The sequence below is a fragment of the Egretta garzetta genome, unplaced genomic scaffold (genome assembly GCF_000687185.1).
Source record: "Egretta garzetta isolate BGI_Z169 unplaced genomic scaffold, ASM68718v1 scaffold837, whole genome shotgun sequence".
In the NCBI taxonomy this organism is placed as follows: Eukaryota; Metazoa; Chordata; class Aves; order Pelecaniformes; family Ardeidae; genus Egretta; species Egretta garzetta.
In genome coordinates this window covers 261,442-282,621 of record NW_009260318.1, presented here as the reverse complement: position 1 = coordinate 282,621, position 21,180 = coordinate 261,442, and the positions used below count along the sequence as shown (strand labels likewise).

At 40.6% G+C, this 21,180-nt stretch overlaps 1 protein-coding gene across 1 annotated transcript in view; it reads left to right on the top strand.

The window, feature by feature from the left end:
• GRIP1 (glutamate receptor interacting protein 1) overlaps window positions 1–21,180 on the top strand; it is a gene marked incomplete at its 5' end in the record, with an annotated part of 83,138 nt that overhangs the window by 53,095 nt on the left and 8,863 nt on the right. Inside the window, 9 exons of the mRNA XM_035897981.1 lie at window positions 3,006–3,075; window positions 3,327–3,472; window positions 8,938–9,082; window positions 10,177–10,316; window positions 10,491–10,679; window positions 14,122–14,275; window positions 16,040–16,240; window positions 18,637–18,748; window positions 18,894–18,938. Coding sequence (XP_035753874.1) covers window positions 3,006–3,075; window positions 3,327–3,472; window positions 8,938–9,082; window positions 10,177–10,316; window positions 10,491–10,679; window positions 14,122–14,275; window positions 16,040–16,240; window positions 18,637–18,748; window positions 18,894–18,938 — 1,202 coding nt within the window. The remainder of the gene's footprint in view (window positions 1–3,005; window positions 3,076–3,326; window positions 3,473–8,937; window positions 9,083–10,176; window positions 10,317–10,490; window positions 10,680–14,121; window positions 14,276–16,039; window positions 16,241–18,636; window positions 18,749–18,893; window positions 18,939–21,180) is intronic.

Genomic DNA, 21,180 nt, shown 5'->3' with positions numbered 1-21,180 from the left:
ATAGAGGTGTACTGAGACAAGTCATTTCATGGGGTGGGGGGGTAGAAGGAGGGGGAAGGAGAGGTTTTCCTCAAGCATCTGCTTGACTTTCTGTGGAAACTGTTGAGATCCTGGGTCACACTCACAGTAATGCTGAGCATCTGCAGCTGTTGCTGAAAATGCCAGTAGTTGTGCTTTGGACATAGAAGCTGTTATATACTACAAACTATTGTGAGAAATAAAGGCATGGATATCTCAAATTGCTCACTGAAAATTGTCATTCTTTGACCTAAATGTTCTTGTTTCCTTTCCTCATCTGTAAAATCAGAATAATAGTACTCAGTCTTCTTGCTGGAGACAGCATCTGTTCACTAGTGTTTGGGAGGCAGTCTTAGGCTGTGGTGATGTGCAGTACAAAAGTTCAGGAGGAAATTAATGATTTTATCTCTGCAACACAACTTGAATAGTTTGTATTAAGTATGTCATGAGCATTGAACAAGAATAAAACAAAGTGTGGTGTAGCTGCTTATTAAGGGCGTGTCAGCATGGGGGGATTCATTTCACACTGCGCTGTGTTTGCTGCCTACAAAAAGGCTTTCATCCACCAGACACAATTAATAGCCCAGGATAACTGACAAAATACTGCTGGTTCACACTTACCCAATTTGATACTGTAGTAACTTTGTGTGCAATATCGTGCCCTTTGTATCCACATGTACTCTGTGGCTTCACGCTTCGAGCTATACTCGCTCCTCCATTTTGGGTCCTTCTCTCTTCTTTTTGGAACAGTAATGGACTCTTTTCTTTAGTACTGGTAATTTTTATAAAACAGTTGCATAAAAACTATCTCGATACTCAAATCTCAAACTGCAGACATTGTACACTGGGTGGCATATAACCTCAGAGATTTATAAGGCAATCCAGAGAGTAAAAACGTAGAATTTAAAAAAAAAAAAAATCCCCAAAGTGGTACTTTGAATTTTTAGCAAGATATTAATTGGTGAAACAAACCCAAAGAATTCAAGTAAATCATGGAACTGTCATTTAAGATACAGTTGACCCTTGGTGTGAAAGTATGAGAAACAAGCTATGAAAATTACACATCTCGCAAAAAATTAATTGTTGTTCTCTAAATTGCAACATAGGCATTTCCTGAAAGCGTGCTGGTTTAGACAAGTTGAAAGTCCTTGTATGTCTGTCTTCTGGACTTTAGAGACACTGCATTTGAAATATGGCTATTTAGCAGTTCTTAAACAGTTCCTTTGGACATTCAAAGGCTTTGTTGGCCAGGGCAGCCAAGGCTAACAAGATCTGTTAGAGTATTGTGTTGGAAATGTCATTATTAATACACCTTGTGGTTGCTGTAGGTGAAGATCTGTCATTTTCCATCAAAGAGAAGAATCATGAGCTGCTAAAGTAACTGACATCAGGATTTTGTAGGTGATCCTGCAATATGGGTAGCTTTTGGAGTGATTGTCATTTAGGCATTAGAGCCTAATGGAAAAGTACCTTCTGGGAATGAATGCAGAAGCCTCAGTATACAGAGCAGAAATGGCTTGGGGCAACTGAAGAGCCCTACATTTGCAAAAACCATTAGCACTTTCAGGTGAACTGAGAGCCTTATACCAGGTGGCAATGTTTTAGTATTAGCACCTTCTTTGTTAATAACAGTCCCAAAAGTCAGTCTGTTCACTACATGGGATACCTCCTGGCCAGAGCAGCTGTAGGTGGTGTACTTCCCAATGGCAGAGAGTAGGTGCCGCACCATTGTCTAAAAATGTGTCTTTCGTCACCCTCAAGTTCTGAGCCCACTGCTTACCCTATCAGATCTTCAGTGCAGTGTTCTGTCAGCAAATGGATGAACCCTCCAGAACAACGCATTCAGTGAAGGTGCCCCAAGAAACGGTCCTCTGGAAGCAGTCAGTAATCGTCGTCTTCTTCCTCTGCGGTAGTTAACTGCTTCCTGTGCAACCAAAAGTCAAGCAAAATTGCTATGCAAATGCCTGACCAAGGAAATCTTGTCAAATACTTTTGCACAAGTCAGTAAAGAATTGCAATGACTGGCATTGTAGAACAGAGCATCCTTTTAATGATGATGGACAGATAGAAAATTGAAAGTTAGGTCAGATACCTTCAAGAAGAGACAAGTTAGGTGTGCGAGGAGAGGACTGGTGGGAGTTTTACTAATTTGACCATTGCTGGAATTGCTGGGCTTCTAGTACGTGTCCTCAGTACAAAGTGGGGAAAAGTCCACAATGCTTGAGGCTTAGCAGCAGTATAGAGGAGCAAGGTTACCCATCAGAAGAAGCACATGTTTGCTTCAGAGGAAGCAGCGAGTCACAGTGAAGCAAGCATCCGTGTGATGTAAGCTGCATCTCTGCAGACGTGATAACTGCGCATCAGCCCAATGGGATGCATAGCCACTATCCACAGCATCTCATTTACCGTGAAGTAGATTCCTCCTTCTCACCCAGGAAGCATTATCTTCATCCCTCTACCTTAAGCACTGAATGAGACAGGAGTAAAGAAACATGGTCTAGCCCACTCCAGATATTTTGCCAGAGCAGCTCTGTTGGTCAGGGATATAATAAAACATGATTTATGACTGACAGCAATATTCTGGCAAAAGATCAGCATTAGTAGTTCTGCTGAAAGGTTCTACGAACAGAGAGTCTTCCTTATGTGTTGTAGCTACACAGCATTTTATGACAGATCACCGGAGCTGTACTGTGATATCTTCACATGGTTCAGTCCTGGCCTAACCCAGAATTCAGACATATCAGGTTAAATTCACTTTGCGCCAGTCACCTCAATTGTGGCATTTTCTAATTTTTGAGAGGTAGAGTATGCAGTCTTACTAATATGCTGCTGCTGTTTGTTTGTATTCATGTACATACAATTTAGGGAAAAGAGAGAAATATAATACGGTTAAATAATGTGTATGAAATATTGATTTGTGGGCAGAATTAGCCCATCTGCGTCTCTAGAAATAAAAACCAGATACTTGTATGTATTCTTTCTTACAGCTCCATCCAGCAGAAAACCAGGGGACCCTCTGGTTATTTCTGATATCAAGAAAGGAAGCGTTGCTCACAGGTAAGACATTCAAGCTTCTGGGAAAAATCTGTTTCCATTGCATAGCCAGCCAGACTCAAGTTAAACAGAGGGAGCTTGTAAGAGACTTGTACTTTTATTTTGTGAACAGCAGTTACAAATTAAATGTCCAGCCATTAAGAAATAATTGTTTTAAAAAATCCATCTCATTTCTATAATAATGTTCATACCTTCTGAGATACCTTGCTTTAATGCTACTGGAATTTCATGTAAGCTTGTTTGCTTGTTCACAGAACGGGGACGCTTGAACTGGGTGATAAGTTGCTTGCAATAGATAACATTCGACTTGACAATTGCTCAATGGAAGATGCTGTTCAGATCCTTCAGCACTGTGAGGACCTTGTAAAGTTAAAGATCCGCAAAGATGAAGACAATTCCGGTATTAGCAATGAGCCTATTGCAGATTTTTGTGTATTTTCAGGGTTTGAAGATAATTCTGGTATTAGCCATGAGACTATTGCAGATTCTTGAGTGGTTTGGGGATTTTTAGAGCCTAGGGTTATTCTTTTGCATTTAAATGTTAGTGAAATATTTTTTCTAAATGTGGGTGATTTACGCTAATGCTAATCAGAAGGTGTCACACTAGAAAGAATTGTAATGGTATATAAGGTTTTGCTTTTTCTCCATGGCTATATTGCCTGCAGGAGCTGCACTGCAAAATGAGCTCTTTCTGGAAAGGCAATTTCCCCTCAGGTGCAACCATGTAAGGGTAGTTTTCTCTTACCAGCATATTGAGGTTTTCTCTGCTTTTAAGATTGGCTAGCAAAGCGTGGATCCATAGGCCTCAGTTCTCCAGCAGAATGGTGAAGTGCATGCTTTATCCATAAACTTAGAAACTTGACTTCAGTATGACTGTTCACATGCTTAAAGGTAAGCAGTACTTTACACGCTGTGCTGGATGGCTGATGGAGGAGCCATGTCTGATCAGCCCAGTGGAAGTAATGGAGCTGTCATAATTTTGCACACCTACATCTATTAATATTCCTGGATCTTCCCCTTTATGGATTCCGTAAGAGCAAAATTTCTACCTGGAGATAATAAAGCGAGTTCTGTTATGCATTCTAGTGGCAAAGGAAGTTAGACAGTTACTACTACCACTACTGCTGGGATTTATATTACAGTGTTATGCAAAAGCATGAACTGTAGATTCACTTGTCTTAAGCTCTATAGAATCTCACAGCAAAAAGGCACAGCCTGTCGCACTTTATTATTTAAAATCAAGTGCAACTGTTGAAATGGTGTTTAGAATTGCACTGGAATGCTCTTTTCCTTTAATTGCTTCTGAAAGCAAATAGAAAGTATCTTCTCAGTATGATCAGTACAAAGCAAAGGCAGATGCATTTAGCACCTTGAGCAAATTGGCTTTTGGGAGTAGAATGTGATCCAGCAAAGTGAATGGCCGCTGCTAGGCAGGATGTTGTGGTGAGGTCCCCACAGGTGGTGAGGTGGGATTTGCTACAGATAGTTGATCCATCTTGGAAGATGCTGGCCAAACTGGCCATGGACTGTACATCCAAAGGAACACCTGACTGACAGTTGCTTCACAAAACTGAGCAAACCAGGTACGTTATGAAGAGCAAACTGCAAATACACTTGGCAGAAGATTGACAGGAAAAATGCCCATAGAAGGAAGTTTGAGTTCTCTACTGCACCGGAAGGGTTCTGTTCTTCCCCTCGTTGACTCGTTGGTTATTAATGAGACTCCCTGCAGAGAAATTACCAACAGACCATGAAGAAGGGCATGAGTTAGAGCCATGTAGAAGAAGTAGTAACTTCTCCCACACTTTTAAATACTTCGGGTTTGTCCTGTGTATGTATTGTGTCATCCCCCCACTCCCCCTCACCCTGTGGACTTAATCTTTTTCTAGGACAGCTTCCATTTCCATTGAAATTGGTACACATTTTCTGTTGCTGTCACTGAAATGTGGATTTCAGTCTCCACCCATGTAAAATAACATCTTTGCTCTCGCTTAAGTATTGCACACCATGGTAGCTGGTACAGATTTTAGTCTGAGTGAGATTCTTATTCCATGGTTTTCTTTTGCACATTCACGTTGCTTATTTTACAGTTACATCATATATCTTTATCAAGATTCTCACACAGTTACACCTGTCCTATCCAGACATGATTGGTGTAACTGAACAGATGCAAATGTAAATGGAAAGCTAAAATGGTTCTTGTAACAGTTGACTAAGTGTCAAAGTGTAACTGAAAGTATTTCTAGTAGGTTTCAGGTACTTTGAAATCTAAAATGAATGAGTATCTCCTGAAATACCAAAGGAAAAATATTTTTAAACAGCAGCAAAACAGTAGCAAAAGTACACCAAAAAGTGTACCTCAATTAACACCAGTTTATGTTTATTTGCCATTAGTCTATTTATGAAAGTCTGTTTTCTCACAAAGAAAAGGAACATGCTTCTCAAACTCAACAGAAAAAAATCATTAATAAATTCACCAAGAACAGAAAAGCCTGATGCTAATAGATGAGTAGACATGGAGCACTCCAAAAGACTTTCTAAATCACAGAATAAGATTAAGAATTAAACTTTTTTTTTAGTTTCTCATGGCACGCTTCTTTGAAGAGGGGAAGGCAGGGAGCAGGTCCTCCCTAAGTTCTTGTTTCCTCACTGTCTTTCAAGCTCTTTATATTCCTTTTTAAGTATTTCTAGCTTCTAGCTCTTCTTTCTGCCTTCTGTTTTTCCTTTCTCTGCTGTCTCTCCAACTCCTCCCTTCTCCAGAGAGTCGTACGTGTCTCAGAGCTGTGTTCCTCAGAGCCAGCCGTGCAGGTGAGGCCAGCAGCAGGCTAGTGCACGTCGTGTGCTCCCCCAGACCATGCTCCTCTTTGCCCTTTTGGCTGTACTGATCAGGTGTTACTCTGAAGAGCAAGAGACCAGTGGACAGAGCAGAGGCACTGCAGCACAGAGGGTCTACTTTCATTAAATGTTGTTTCTTTCCAAGAACTGTCCATAATTGCATCACAAAAAGAAAGAAGGAAAATCTCAAAAACACGAGACCCAAAAACATGGTAGTGTGATTGTATTTCCTCCCCAGGTGGGAGTGTGTTTTCAGCAGTTTTTCTCTTTTCTTTTTTTCCTGACAGCTTCCCAAACTGAGGACATTTTTATCTCCTGATTAACCTAATGGCTACCAGCCTTTTTTGAGTATCAGAGTTCTTTGCTTTCATGACAACACAGGCCTTCATTGTGAATTCAGGCCACATATATGCCATGTTCTTGGATAGCTCACATTTCTGCTGCCTGGAAAGAGCGCTGAAGAGAACAGTGTAGCAATTTGACATTTGTTGCATTCTGCCATTAATTTTCTTAACTAGGACTAACCAGAAGACAGATGTAATGGACCAGTCTCCTTTCCAGTCATTCACTAAGATCTATAAACTTCCCACTGTCATGTGGCAGGGCTGCTGTATGATTAATAACTTATTCACTTGCTGTTGATAGTGGAGAAACATCAGTGTTGTGTCGACCCTTAGCAAATACTGGCTATTACATTTTCAGTTAGCTTCATGGGTTACTTTTCATCCTTCAGTTGAAGTCCTGTACCGTGTCAATGCCACGCCTGTGTAAATGTTATCAGCATTAGATCCCAGAGGATTTGTTGTTGTTCCATAAATGCTCCAGCAAGCAAGCTGTGCAGTGCAGCTTACGTGCTAGCCCACTGTATGCCAGCCATTGGCTTCCAGTGGGGTCTTGGGAGTTGGGTGCTTCTGGGAAGAGCACGTCAGATAAAGCACAGTTGATGTGAACTGAGCCAAAACACCGATGATAATGCCCCAGGTAGGAATACAAGGCCAATGCTAGGCATGAAAATCCCAGTATTCTTTGCTGAATAAACACCACTCCTTCTTCTCTCCTTTGATTCTCTTTGTGTCCCATTTTCTTCATGGGAGGAATAGGAGGGAGTTGGGGCTGAGGGAAGCTAAAAGCCTAAATTTTCTGCAAATTGGGAGGAAACAAAGTCGCTCCAAAGATATCAGTGTTTCTCCAGCTTTGCTTAAGTACCATGTTCAGCATTAGAAAAAGGCAACTCTTTGCACCTTTACTAGTGAGGCAGGTATCTTCTTTCCTTTTAAAGTTTTTCTATCTACAGGAACAGAAATGGGAATGTTTGAATTTTCTAACTTGTCTCAGGTTAGTTCCAGTAACATTTACGGAATGTGCATCCTAGACATTTTCCACATTCGGTGAGCCGTTCGAAATGTCATTACCCACAGATCTAGGAAAAGTTGCCCGCCAGGCCAGATGTCCTGGCTGAATACCAATATCATAAGATGGGCAAGGGAGCATTTGTTATTTTGATCTGAGGAGAAATCTGACATTTTAAATTTTAAAATATCCCTTCACAACTCAAAGATACCACAGTTGATTGCTCTCCTGATTATTTTTTTGATAATATGTAAAGAGCATGCACTGTATAAATACAGGAGCCTTTCTTTCTGCAACACCTGTTGGGTATTGTTTAAGGAAAATACATTGTATTTAAGCTTACCCAGTGACAAAGTCTTCTCCATTTCTGATGACTGTTTGGTGAGACTAAAATTTCAAAATAATGCAAATTACTTCATGCAATATAATGAAACCAAATCTAATGATTTATTATTCAATTTAGTTGATAACTCAGAATTCAGAAGCTATTTTTGATTCTGTTACAAAAGCTTAAAACTTGTCCATCAAAAACATGGGATATATTTCAGGTTCTCTTAGCAAGACAGCTGCTTATCTTATCATGACTTTTGACTTTTCCCACAATTCTTTTAAGGAAGTTTGGGTTTAAAATTTTTGAATTATCTTTTATTCTAAATACCTTCTATTCAGTTCAAGAAACAGATGAGTACCAGTATATATACCAGTAGTAACTTGTCTTTTCTCTAAATAATGTGCCCTTGTGGCAAATGTGGCAAACAGGCTCCAGGGCTGCATCAGGCAGAGCACAGCCAGCAGGTCCAGGGAGCTGATCCTTCCCCTCTGCTCAGCCCTGGTGAGACACACTTGGAGTGCTGGGTCCAGTCCTGGGCTCCCTGGTGCAAGAGAGACATGGACATACTGGAGCAGTTCCATCAAAGGGCCACCAAGATGATTAAGGGACTGGAGCATCTCTCCTATGGGGAAAGGCTGAGAGAGCTGGGACCATTCATCCTGGAGGAGAGAAGGCTCAGGAGGGATCTTATCAATGTATATAAATACCTGAAGGGAGGATGTAAAGCAGATGGAGCCAGGCTCTTGGTGCCCAGTGACAGGACAAGAGGCAATGGACACGAACTGGAACACAGGAGGTTCTCCCTGAACATCAGGAAACACTTCTTTACTGTGAGGGTGGCCAAGCGCTGGCACAGGTTGCCCTGAGCTGCTGTGGAGCCTCCATCCTTGGAGATGTTCAAAAGCCATCTGGACACAGTCCTGGGCAACCTGATCCTGGTGGCCCTGCTTGGGAAGGGTGGGATTGGACCAGGTGACCTCAAGAGGTCCCTTCCAACCTCAACCATTCTGTGATTCTGTAAGAAAATAGCCTGAAGTTATATTTTAATAGGAAAGAAGATAAAAAGATTTTAACCAGAGTAGAATTTAGTCTTAATAGAATGAGGGGAGTTTTTCTATTGATTTCAATGTAATCAGGTTTTGCTAATAAAAAGGAAATTGCACAGGAGAGGTTTGGGGGTTATGTTTTGGTTTTTTCGACATAATCCAGTAGAATATGATTAAGAAGTGTATCTGAAATGTAATCCTTTGAAAATGTTGTTTGATTACCAGTCACTAGACTGAATGTGCTATTTTTTTCATTCCCTCTTTCATAAGAAACCAATTGCATCCCCTTGGCATTTATTGCAGATGAACAGGAGAGCTCAGGAGCAATTATTTATACTGTTGAGCTCAAGCGCTATGGTGGGCCTCTTGGAATTACAATCTCTGGTACTGAAGAGCCCTTTGATCCCATAATCATTTCCAGCCTTACAAAAGGAGGATTGGCTGAAAGGTAAATTGGAAAGCAAATTATTTTTAAGCATTCTTTTTGTCAAAATGAAGCTTTCTTTTGTTTACCTGAACATGCTGATTTTCATGCTTTAACAATTTTATTTTTTTTATAACTCTCCAAATCTGAGTTTATAATCTTTTTGCTGTTGTTTCTTGATCACTGCCAAGTTCAGGAGCACGAACGGTATCTTAACAAGATGTTCTTGCACATACTATACAAGACAGAGCAGAGGATTGTGGTCCTTATTATAAATCACCTAGGAAAGACTAGTCAATCAAGCTGCTCAGTCACAGGAACATTTTAGCAGCCTTTTAAAAGCAATAGCCTTGTATAGTACAATAGGTTAGGAAAGCACTTCAACGTGTCTAAGTTTATCTGAACTTACTGTACACTTATCTGCCACTTACCGTATACACACGCTGCATCTGTATGTGCACTTACACACACCATAGCAAGCATTATCTGAGGAGTGGAGATGCTCCTCCTGGTAAGTGATGGATAGAGAATAATGAAAATGCTCAGGTTTTCTATCGCTTGTTATTTCTAAGACAGGTAGCATCATTGCAACTGGTACCTTTGGTGGTGGTTTCAGAGAGAGCCTACAGCACCCACAGAACACAGTACGGTGCGCAGCCAGAACAAACAGTGCATTTACACAAAGAGAATTTATTTTCTTCTCCTGATGTGATCCACCCTGAAAGCCACACTGGTGAAATAGCTGGTTACTTGCTCACACTGCCATTATCTGTTATGTTATGAGACTTCTAGAAACTTGACTCATTTCAGAACTTACTGAGCTGTCTGAGATTGCTCTTAAACAGGTGGGCTGCAATGAATATCCTCTGTAGGTGATTAACTCAACTACCACAGTAACACAGAAATCCACATCTCTGTGCCTCAGCTCTGCTGTTGTCAGTACAACAAAGGTGGCTTGCTTTAAGCATTTCTAACAAAAGAATTACTCTGTAACACAGCCATAAAAGCAAAAGGAAAGAAAGAAAAGGAGATGAGACCTTCATGCTCCAAATATGCAAAGAAATCACCTTTGTTGCTTTTTGTGCTCCTCAATGTTTTACTTCTCTCTCTTATTGTAGGACTGGGGCAATTCACATAGGAGACAGAATCCTAGCAATAAATAGTAGCAGTCTGAAAGGAAAACCTTTGAGTGAAGCCATTCATTTATTACAGATGGCAGGAGAAACTGTCACCTTGAAAATCAAGAAGCAGACAGATGGTGAGTATGGCCAAGGATAGCATCATTGGTCTTTAATGCATGTGTTGTTACAGATTAGCAGGCGTTTAGGCCATCCCTGGAAAAACATGGTGTCAGTAGTAAAAAGCATGTTCTTAGAACTGCAGTAAAGCAATGACCACTCCCCCTCCTTATTTTTTTTATAATTCTATTCAGCTACCAGTCCCAAGAAATTTTCTGTCCCTGTGGGTCACGTAAGTGAACTGAGCGATGCTGAAGATGAAAACTCTGCTGCACAGAAATCTGGCAAACTCTCAGACATCTATTCCACTACAGTCCCAAGTGTTGACAGCGCAGTAGAGTCGTGGGATGGCTCTGGTATTGATACCAGCTTTGGAAATCAAGGTACCATCAAGAATGCAATCAACATTTTAAAGTAGAAATTATTGCCTTTGTGGTTGACCTTCCTTTGCCTTAAAGAGAACTTGATCTGTACCAACTTCAAACCTTGTACTTTGTAATGTGCTGGTGTCTCATTATGTCCACATGCCTCGCCAGGCAGCATGATTTCTTACACTTGGCTGGCCTCAGATTCATTCTTTCATGACGACGCGACATGTTATGAAGCATTTATCAATACATTAACAGGTTTTTGTTGGCTTTACTGACATCTGAATAGCCCGGTCCATAGTTCATCCACAACTAAATGAGTTTATCCTTCAAATACAGATCAATGCAAGGCACAGAACGCACTGAAAATGTTCGTGACTTTGATGCCCATATGCAGTAATTTTTAACCGACAATAAATTTATTATAAATTGCTGAAGGAGGAACATTAGGCATTGCTTATGATTTGTAAATCTTCTGGTTCTTCTTCATTCCTGCAGCATTAACATCTAACTTTCAGCCCTAAAAAACAGTCATCCTATTCAGAGACATGATTTTCCTTAATGCTAGATTTTCTACTGCTCTTTGACTGTTGTTTTATATAGGATTTTCAAATAATCCCATTTTAATTTGTAAGACACATCTATGTCAGCCCTGAGGAATACGGACATCTTGTAGGATTCTAGGTAACAAGAAAAATAATTTCCACACAGCTTCAGTGTTTTATTTAACTATCTTTAAAACGTTTATTTCCATAAAGCAGGTGTTCCCACTACCTGGCAGGTATTTGGACAGGTAGATCCTTACCTCAAATAATTTTCTCTCGCTCACTCTAGTTGCACACATTCTTTCAATTTTATTTCTCTGTTTCTTTCTGTTGCTTTCCAGGAGCTCATGGACAGATGTTTTGTACCCTCACACAGAGAACTGAAACTGAGCTCTGCCCAGCAGATTTCCCATATAGGCTGAAGTTCTGTGCTGATTACTTTCATTGCTATTCTCTAATGTGCCTGCTCAGTGATAACACTGGTGGTTTCTTCTGGAAAGCAGAATGTTTCCTTTGAAACCTGCTGAGCTACTTGAGATCAAGAAGTAGCTGATGTCACTACTAGTGGCCCTTTTTTGCTGTTCTTTAATTTTTTAAGTTTTTTCTTAGCCTTACTGCATATATTTGGCATCAACTTGCTTTTAAAAAGACAGCCTTGATACATTTAACTATAAATCCTGTTTTCTACATATTGCTTTTAATTTATTGTTACATATAACATTTTATTTCATACTCAGTGTACTGGGCTAACCCCACCCCCCTGTATAATTTGTATTTCACTGAAGTCCGAGTTGGGGTGAATTTGTCCCCTTTTCTGCTTTTAACTGTTTTGGTCAATTTATCAAAATAAATCATGCTAGATTTTCTTCTGATATTTTTAAGTTCTAAGGATAAGTATTGCTGAAAAAGCGTCAAAATTATAATTCTCATTTCCTGGGTGAATTGGTGATATTTGGAGCAAATTGTTCAACTGTCTAAAGGATTGAGGCCCAGGCTGCTTTCCTAAGTCCTGATCATTCGAGTACCATGCTAAAACTATACCAGTATCTCAAAGCAGGTTTTTTTTTTTAATTCCCTTGAAAAATCAGCCCAGACTTGGCTGTTTACATGGCACTTCTGCTAAACAGCCTGAGTATAATCAGATTTGCGCCTTATCCCTTGCTGTGGTACTAATATGACCCACATTTCTATTAAAGTTCATTTTATCTTGACCTGTCAAGTTGAGTTTGGCTTCTCTCCAAACCTTTCTTGGCATAAGCACAGGCTAAGCAAATTGAGGAGTTTGAGGAATGTTTCTGGAGCACCAGATAATGTTTTATCCTATTAGTTACTAATTTAATGCCATTGAGAAGTCTTTTCTCTCCTTGAATTAATACCCCATTTTGTACCTTTGTCTAATGCATATGCCTTACTAATCCGGAGCCTTCCCCACACAGCAGTGACATTTTCACAACCAAAACCCTTCCTAGAACCTGGGAGTATGTTAATGTCTGCCAGTGAGCTGGAAGACACACACAACTCTGTAGTTACGTGGGATTTGAGGGAGACAGGTCTAGACTGATTTATGGAAGCAAATTGCCCTCTTTAGAGAGGTGACAGCAGTGATATTTGTTAGTCATCAACAAAATAGAGCTTCCTAATCCAATATGCACATCAGAAAACACCAGCTATAGAGCTAGAAAAAGAATCTGTCAAGATGAAATATTTATATAGCAGCTCTACCATAATGCATTTTTCTTACCAGATCAGCATCAGCTTGTGACAAGTCGATCCATGTGTTCTTGATACATCACCTGGAAGCCAGACTGTCTGGTTCCTACTTGGAATTCAAATTACACTTAGTTTGGTTTAAGAAATACTATCGAACTAATACCAACATTGCTTGTATGATAAAAGCACCCAGAAATAAACTCTTCAGATACAAAGGCTGTCTGATGCCACTTACACAGCCTTGAGATATTTGGAAATAGCTGACAGAGAAATCACCTTCTGCAAGGTGAGCTTTCCAAGGGTGGATATTGGTGCCAGGCATGCGTGCCCATTGTGAGACGGGACTTTTCTCAGCTCTTGGAACCCTACCAAAAAGCAGTAGCTCTGCTAAGTGCAAGTCCCCCTTCCAAAGGGGCATGGTACAGAGATTCCCATGTTGGCCTTTATGCAGGGCAGCGCAGGGCTGTGACAGCGTGGTCCTGCACTTGTATTAATGAGTCCTTGCCTCAGCGGTGCCGAGACATCCACCCTCCTTTATGTTCTGGCATTACTCCAGTTAATGGTCACTCAAGAGCCTCTGCACCGTGCCAACTTTTGCATCTAGGAAGCCATTCTACAGGTTGGTAGTATTGTGCATAATTGACGCTAATTTTTGGCTGCATTGCTTCCAAATTTGAGAAAGTTACCAGGAGGAAGAAAAAACTTTTTTGTTAGTCGTCTGAAAAGTCAAGTTGATGGGTTTTTTAAATGCATCCTTGCAAATTCTTTTTTCAATAGGTCTGAAGACCAGTTTTCTGAATGGCTTAGGTTTAATTTTGGTCATGTTGCACATGACCAGGTTAACACATATTTAACACATCCATAACTCACGTGATTTATTCAGTAGTATTCAATGTATGATGTCAAATTGGAAATCGATGAATTGTGAAGATGTCTAGAACTAAACATCAGAAGCAGCTGAGACATAAACAGTATGAGAACGGTGTTAGATGTATTTAAGATTTTGCTTTCAAGACACTTTCACAGGAGAAGCTCTAGAGCACACCTAATTCCAGGCATAATTTAGGTCACACTAGTACTGTGAAAAAAAAAGGTGACAATCATGAGTCTACATCCAAGTTCTAGAGAACCCAGCTTCAAAGGTGTGCTTTTCTGTCATTACAACATATACGGTGTTGCAAATATATAATTCATCTTTTTAGGACACAGCTATCAGGCTTCAGGATACAACTTCAATGCTTATGAATGGAGGAGTCCTAAACAGATGAGTTTGTCCCCTCCAAGCAAACCACGAAACCACCCATTTCATGATGCAGGGCTGAGTGATGACGAATGGGACCGACCTACAGCAAGCAGGTAAGTTGCCATACAAGTTTCTGTTTTCTGATTTGCAGCTGCAGCAGTGCCTCAAAAATGAACACTTACTGTCTGGGATGAAATTATGTTTTTCTAATGCAGCTGTAACAGCTCTTTCTTTGAATATGAGATACAGTATTTATACTTCATGAAACTTATTAGGGCAGATTAGTGACATTTATGGATGCCAAGACATATTTATTTTGAGTTACTTCAGACAAAAAACCAAGCATTTATCTCTTAAGAATAAACAAACAAAAAATGAGGGCATTCCCCTGGGTAAGCTTCAGAAAAAACCTGCTCTGTTTTCCACTCCACAAAAGTAAACCTACAAATAAAGTGGCTGAAGACAACTGGCATGTTAATCTTTTGTCTTCCATGAAAATTCTTCATTTTGGTTTCGGCAAAGAAGCAGAAATTACAGTCTTCCTCCAAAAATGCTTGAGACATCTGCAGTGATTCAGTAGGAGAACAAAGTGATCCAGGTAGATATGTCTCGTCCAAAGCCATGGTAGTTTGTCATGCATTCATTCCTCTTCTTCTGAGAAGTAAATCTCCTTTTTGATTAATTTCTCTGCAGGCAAAAGAGCTTCCTGAGTGAAAATGCTTAGTTGACAATGCTTGGAGATAGTGGAAGACCCAAAAGTCTCTTATTCTCTGTTCTAAGGATGATCCGGCAGTGGAACCACTGCAGAGACTTGGGTAATTCCTGCCAAAGAACAGTTCTTCCTCAGACAAGGGAAGGCAGACAACACAGTTAGAAAGATTCTGTGCTCTTTGTACCCGTCCTCAGGCCTTACAGACGTGCATGTCCTTCATTAGAAGTACAGTTTCTTGGTGTAGCAGCACAATGAGCCTGAAATCCCAGCCTGTGATAAATTCAAGTTTCATACTAAAGAAAACCTTCCTGGTTCCCGTATAAACATACTGGATAAGTAAATCCATAGGGTCCAGTCTGTTACCTTTGAAATACAAATCAAAGCAAGGCTTAGATGCCAGTGCTGCTTTTCAGAATCTGAATGACAAATCCTCTGATACAGCAGATTGCCCATTGGCATTTTGTTTGGAGAGAAATCTGGCAAGACGATAGCTCAGGTCTGGGCAAGTGTGAACTCCTAGTCCATATCCAGCTCCTTTGGTCCCTACTGGCCAGAAGCGTACTAGAAGTTTTCATAGGCTGGTAGTGGGCAATATTTAATAAAGGAAATGCCTGTAGTTTTATTCATACCTCCCATTCTAGGTAAGATAATAACTTGAATTTAGTAGCAGCATCTTTATCCACGGTTAAAGCCCATCTTTTGTTTCTCAGATGAGATGCAGCCATAGATTCCAGAACACCTACTGGTCTGCAGTTTACATAAGTAATAGGCTGAAAAAGTTGATGAGCAGCGAACCGGGAAGCTGGATTGTAAAATACAGAATCTTCTAAATGAAAAGCATGTGTTCTACTACTATTTTAAAGCACTATTCAACAGAAAATATGCACAATAAAGAATCTTGTTCTACTTGTCAATGTGACTGACACCTGAGATATATGGCACAAATTAAAACAATGACTATTTTAACCCTGTATCTGTAAAATGGATTATGCCACACCCGCTGGTATTCCTGTACCAAGTGCTGGAGTATTTGAGAAGGGCATGTCTGTTCTTCTAGCTTGTTACAGAGATCCCCCAAAAAACACCTCTTGTCTGAACCCTAGCTAAGCATCTTATCTTCTCTGACACTAAAAAGTAATTTTTTTCTTACCTTTATTTTGTGTAGCACAGCTTCCAAGAATATGTGGCAACAGAAGGAGACTGAGACATTGGGAGAGAATCAAGAAAACCATTTAAAGCAAACTTCTTTAGAAAGATCAGGGGGAGAGAGCATCAGGAGCATGAAGAAAGAGGGCAAGATGTGGAAAGGTGCCTCTGGTGGGCAAAGGAAAGGTGGGGGACAGCTGGAAGAGTGGAATACTTCCAGGTAGGAGAACAAATTGTGTACAGGAGTGAGATCTAGCTGGGCTGGGGCGGGAAGCGGGTGGAGAAAGGAAAAAGCATTGAAATGAGAAAAAGGAGAAAAATGGGGTAAAAGCAGAAAACACATCATTAACATGCTGTTGAGTGACAATGAAATTTCAGTTGGCAAGTGAACAAAACCAGAGAGCTTAAACCGCCTGGTGTCTACCTATCACTGGCAGGTAGGACAAGTCTGTTATAGTTCTTGCTCCAGGGAAAATTTTTTGCATATTAAAACAATACTTACAGGAATGAGCCTGCCAGATCCTAGAACATCCTATCACCTCCTGAATTAAAAAAAGCCAAAAAACCAACAAATTGTCTCTCATATGGCAATAAGACACAAATTATAGGCACCTGTGTCTTCCTATCTGTCCCAATGCCTCTCCTTCAGCATTTTTGTGCATCTAAATTTCTGATGGCCCTTTGAATAAGTATCAGAAAACCAAATATAATCGTTCTAGGTCAAACAGTATTTCACATGACATAAAGTCAATCTCAGGTTTCAGAAAAAAAAAAGCCATCTAGATGAGAAATTATTTTGGTACCTCTTTTTTTCTGGTGCAGTAGCTCAGCTACAAATCAGTTTATTCATGTGGCTGTAATGGAGATGCAAAAGTTGAGCATTTCACACACCAGGAGACAAGACTCAGAGAAAAGGCAAAAGAGGAGGTGAGGGCAGAAAAAGCAATTGCTTCAGCTAAAAAGAGGTCCAGACATATTGGCATCGCGATTTCAGATTTCACAGAAATCGGAGAAGGAATGGACCTCCAGTTCTAGGAAATCCAGTCTTTGCCGTCGCAGACAATTGCCTCAAATAATCTTGTTCATTAACTCAAGTTCCATTTTATATTATAATTTTAGTATGCAATATTAAGAAAGGTATTGTAATGGATAAATTAGTCTATGGTACAGCATTGGCTATTAAAACAACTACTTAGGTTTACTGAAAGAGCTAATTTCAGAAGTCAAGCATTTTTCTAAAATCGTGTTTTAAATACTTTCTTATCTTGCCTGGGAGGAATTGCCATCTGTGATCTGAGTAGGTATTCTCACCATTGCTGTATCTATTGCAATATCTTAGGGGAGACACTGATGCTAGATGGAGAATCATTGCAATACGAGATTGAAATGGCTGACCATTGTCTGCTTGACTGATCGTAACTGTAAAAAAGCATCTCTGAGGCAGAGTATCGTGTGTGTGTGAAGCATTTGAGCTGTCATCTGTTGTGCTGGGCAATTCTCTTATTTAAAAGCTGTTCTGTTAACAGTGTTACGTTTACGCTGTTCTCAGTAATACATTGTTTGTCAAGCAAGGCCTCAGATGCTTCCGTAATAGCGTTTGCTCTCTTTATGTGCTCTTAAGCACCACTAGCTGCAGTCCATGGGCAGCTGCTCCAAAGTAACAGCTTGCTGCCACCAAAGGGGCGGATTCTCATTCTTTCCTTCCTCATCCTTCCCCTGTGCCTTTCACATAACCAGCCCCCTCCCGTGCAGCAGCTCTGATGCTTGTGTGAACCTTCATTGAGCTGATTCCCCTTGCTAAGACAGCAAAATACTCCTGCTTCCTTCCCACACACACATACGCTGTAATGGTGTTTCTTTGGGCTGTGTTGCTGCAGTCCAGAGTTGGTGTTTTTTATCAGACCTCTTTTGCTGGGCAACTTCCCTAAGCATCGCTGTCACCAAAATACTTGCTCAAGAGCGCTAGTAATTAGGCTTCGGTGCGCTTATGAAACACCAGTGACCTAACTTGCCATGCAAGACAGTTGCATCCCTGGAAGTTTCTCTGTGTTGGTGTATGAAATGAGCGGAGCAGTTTATATGATGGCAGTCAGGTGGGCTTAAATCGATAAAATAAATGCAGCTTAGGCTGAAGGAATCAGGTAAAAAGCCCCACCGTCCCTGTTGCAAAATGCTGTTTGTAAAAATGAGGGCTCTTTCCATACTCCCTGGGAGAAGTCTGTGAGGTTGAAAGGTTTTATTGCAAATATTCCTTGCACAGAGCAGCTCTGCACACAGCTACTGGGTGATTCATTAATTTTCATAGGGAGGTCCCAGTTTCAATCCAGTAAAAAATGTATTGAATTGTTCTTGCAATCCATTTGTCTCCTTACTGAATAACTCGCTGCTCAGATCCTGCCAGCTGCTAGCGACTGCCAGGTTATGAGAAGACTTGTCTGTCATGTGCTCTGCATGTTCATCCAGCCTCACCTGATCAGCGACTCTTCCCCACTCTCCTGCCTACCTACTGTAACGTTCTGTCATACAAGTTGCAATCTGTGGCAAGGCACGTGTGTAAAATATATTTTTCCAGGGGGAAAAAGTCCACATTTTTTTAACCTCTCATTGTAAATCTAGCTTCGCAGGTACCCATGATAACACCGAGGCTGACCAGGAGGAAAATTTCTGGTCTCAGGCTCTGGAGGATTTAGAGACCTGTGGCCAGTCAGGAATTCTGAGGGAACTAGAGGTAGAACAATCTTAACCTTTCTTTCCAATTATAGAGAAATATAATGGGTTTTGTTTGGTTTACATTCATTTTATTTTCTCCTTTTTTTCTTTTAAGTTGCACTAATCACACCAATTCATTTAAAAGCTTTAACCCCTCTCCACAGGACAAGGCTGACAGGCGTCTGTGTTTGAGAAACATGACTCTCTTGGTACCTACCCTTTACCTTTATACTTTTGCTTGTGCAGCTGCCTCCCCCGCCCCTAACCAGAGCTGTTTTCTTTTGTACAACGCAACCAAAATTCTATAAACATGTTCACCCCAGAGCTTTTGACTTGCAGCTTCTGCTGTGCATAACCATTGATGCTGTCTGCACAGGCAGCAAAAGGTGCAGGACTTCTTAAGTGGGCATAAACTTCCTGCAGCAATTCATCCCATTCTCTGACAGATGCTTTATGCAGCTTTTCTTAGCATGTTGTAGGTTGTCTTTTAAATTGAAACTTAATTTGATTAAGATGAACATAAAAGAAAATCAGCTTTTCAAAATGTTTACCTATAACCTTACCACTCTGCAAAAAAAGCTGCCAATGTGACAAATGTTCATTATACAGAAATTTCTTCACTACAAATTTTCACATTTCATCCTGAAGTTAATTGCAAATCTAACTGTGCTTCATGTGAGATTGTGAGGGGGTTGGGGGGGGAAGGGGCAGAGACACAGTAACTTTGAGTATTTTTCTAATCACCTTTTCTCTAAGTTGTCTAATCAGAACAATTAAGATTACACTGCCACTTAAAGCTGCGGAATGAAAGGTCCTAAAATATTTTCTTTTATGTTCTTTTAAATTCCTGGAGCTGCAAAACTGGCAGAATCTCATTTTCATTTTTACGTTATATAAAGTCCTTTAGCAGCCAGGAGGAATGTGAATGGCATAACTGGGTGAAAGTTTTTCAGTTCAGATTAATTTACTTCCTCAGATTTATGGCTTTTGTATTGCATGTATGGGTAGCAAAATGTGATTCTCATGTATTTGTTATTGCAAACCAGAGAAACGTAGGAGAAAATGTTATACTGGTTTAATTCCATAGTTAGATACGGCTCAGTACCGCAGGCTTCTCTTGCAGTTTTCAATATTCAGAGCACAATAAAAGGATATGGAAATAGATCATTCTGAAATGGAAATAGATCATTCATGCTGGCCAGAATTCAGTTACTTCAACACGTTGAATTTTCCTCAGCCTTTCACAAAAGTGAAACTCAGAACTGTAGATGCTGTACCGTTTCTAGCATCGCCTTGTTGCACAACCCACAGCTCTGAAAAGAAAGCAAGGCTCACTCAGTAGGACAGGACGCTGAGAATGGCAACACCTCTATTTATGAAGTGCCATTGCGTAGTCCAAGGACTCCTTATCATTTTTCATTTCAAGGTCTTCAGCCAAAGAGCAACGAAAACTGTTGTTTGCCACGTCCTCTGGATGCTTTTGCTCCATCAGGGAGTAATACCAGTTATTACTGAGCACAAGAGAGACTGTTGAGTCTATAATATATTATCTCATAGTGAAAGTAGTGCTGGAGCTGGGAGAAGGAAGGGTGACAGACATGCTCACCGGAGGTAGAAGCAAATGTGTGTTTGCTGGCTTTCCCCTTATTTCTTCCCCCTTCATTTTCAATCAGGCTGCCTGCATCCTGTCCCAGTCAGAGTTCAGGTTATGGCCTTTTTACTTCCCCTTTCGCTTGTCCATCGGCACAGGGAGAATAAATAGGAAATTCAGTATACCCTGTCCCAGCAGTGGCACCTCTGTACAGTGGCTGTGCCAAAGTGCATTTGCCTCCTGCTCCCCAGAGCAGAATGTCTTTCCCAAGGGAGGAGGCTCCTTGCAGTGCACGGGTGCTTTTCGTGTCAGTCCTTTCCACCCAGGGGATGAGATGACTGCTGTCATCTTCTTTCAAGATTTCACCCTCTGTGCATTCTTGCATCTAACATAAAAGGTTAGTTTTTACTGAGAATAAAAACAGCAGTCGTAGAGGGCAGGGGCTCTTATATCTGAAGCATTAGCGCCAAGCTAAGGCAGTTACTCTTGCAATATGCGTGTTACAAAAAGTTTCTTTCCAGGCCAGTGAGCTTACCTGCACTGAGCTTTCCCCGGCCTGGGATGGTCTCTGGACACGCTCTCTGCCCGAGCTGACTCCAGAGCTGCCTGCATATTCTGCTGACTCACATTTTTTTACCTTGCACACGCAGTCTGAATTGTAAATGCCTTCCTATAGCTCCGATTCCAACAAATGCAATTATGCTGCAATTTAAATATAATTTTATTTATGTGCAAAATATTTTTAAAAGACGAGATTATACAACACACTCTTCAGTCTGCCAGGGGACTAGCTCACAAGCATAGCCGTTCTAGTGCTCAGTATTTTAGTTTGAAATGCCATCTGAAACCTTTTGCCCATA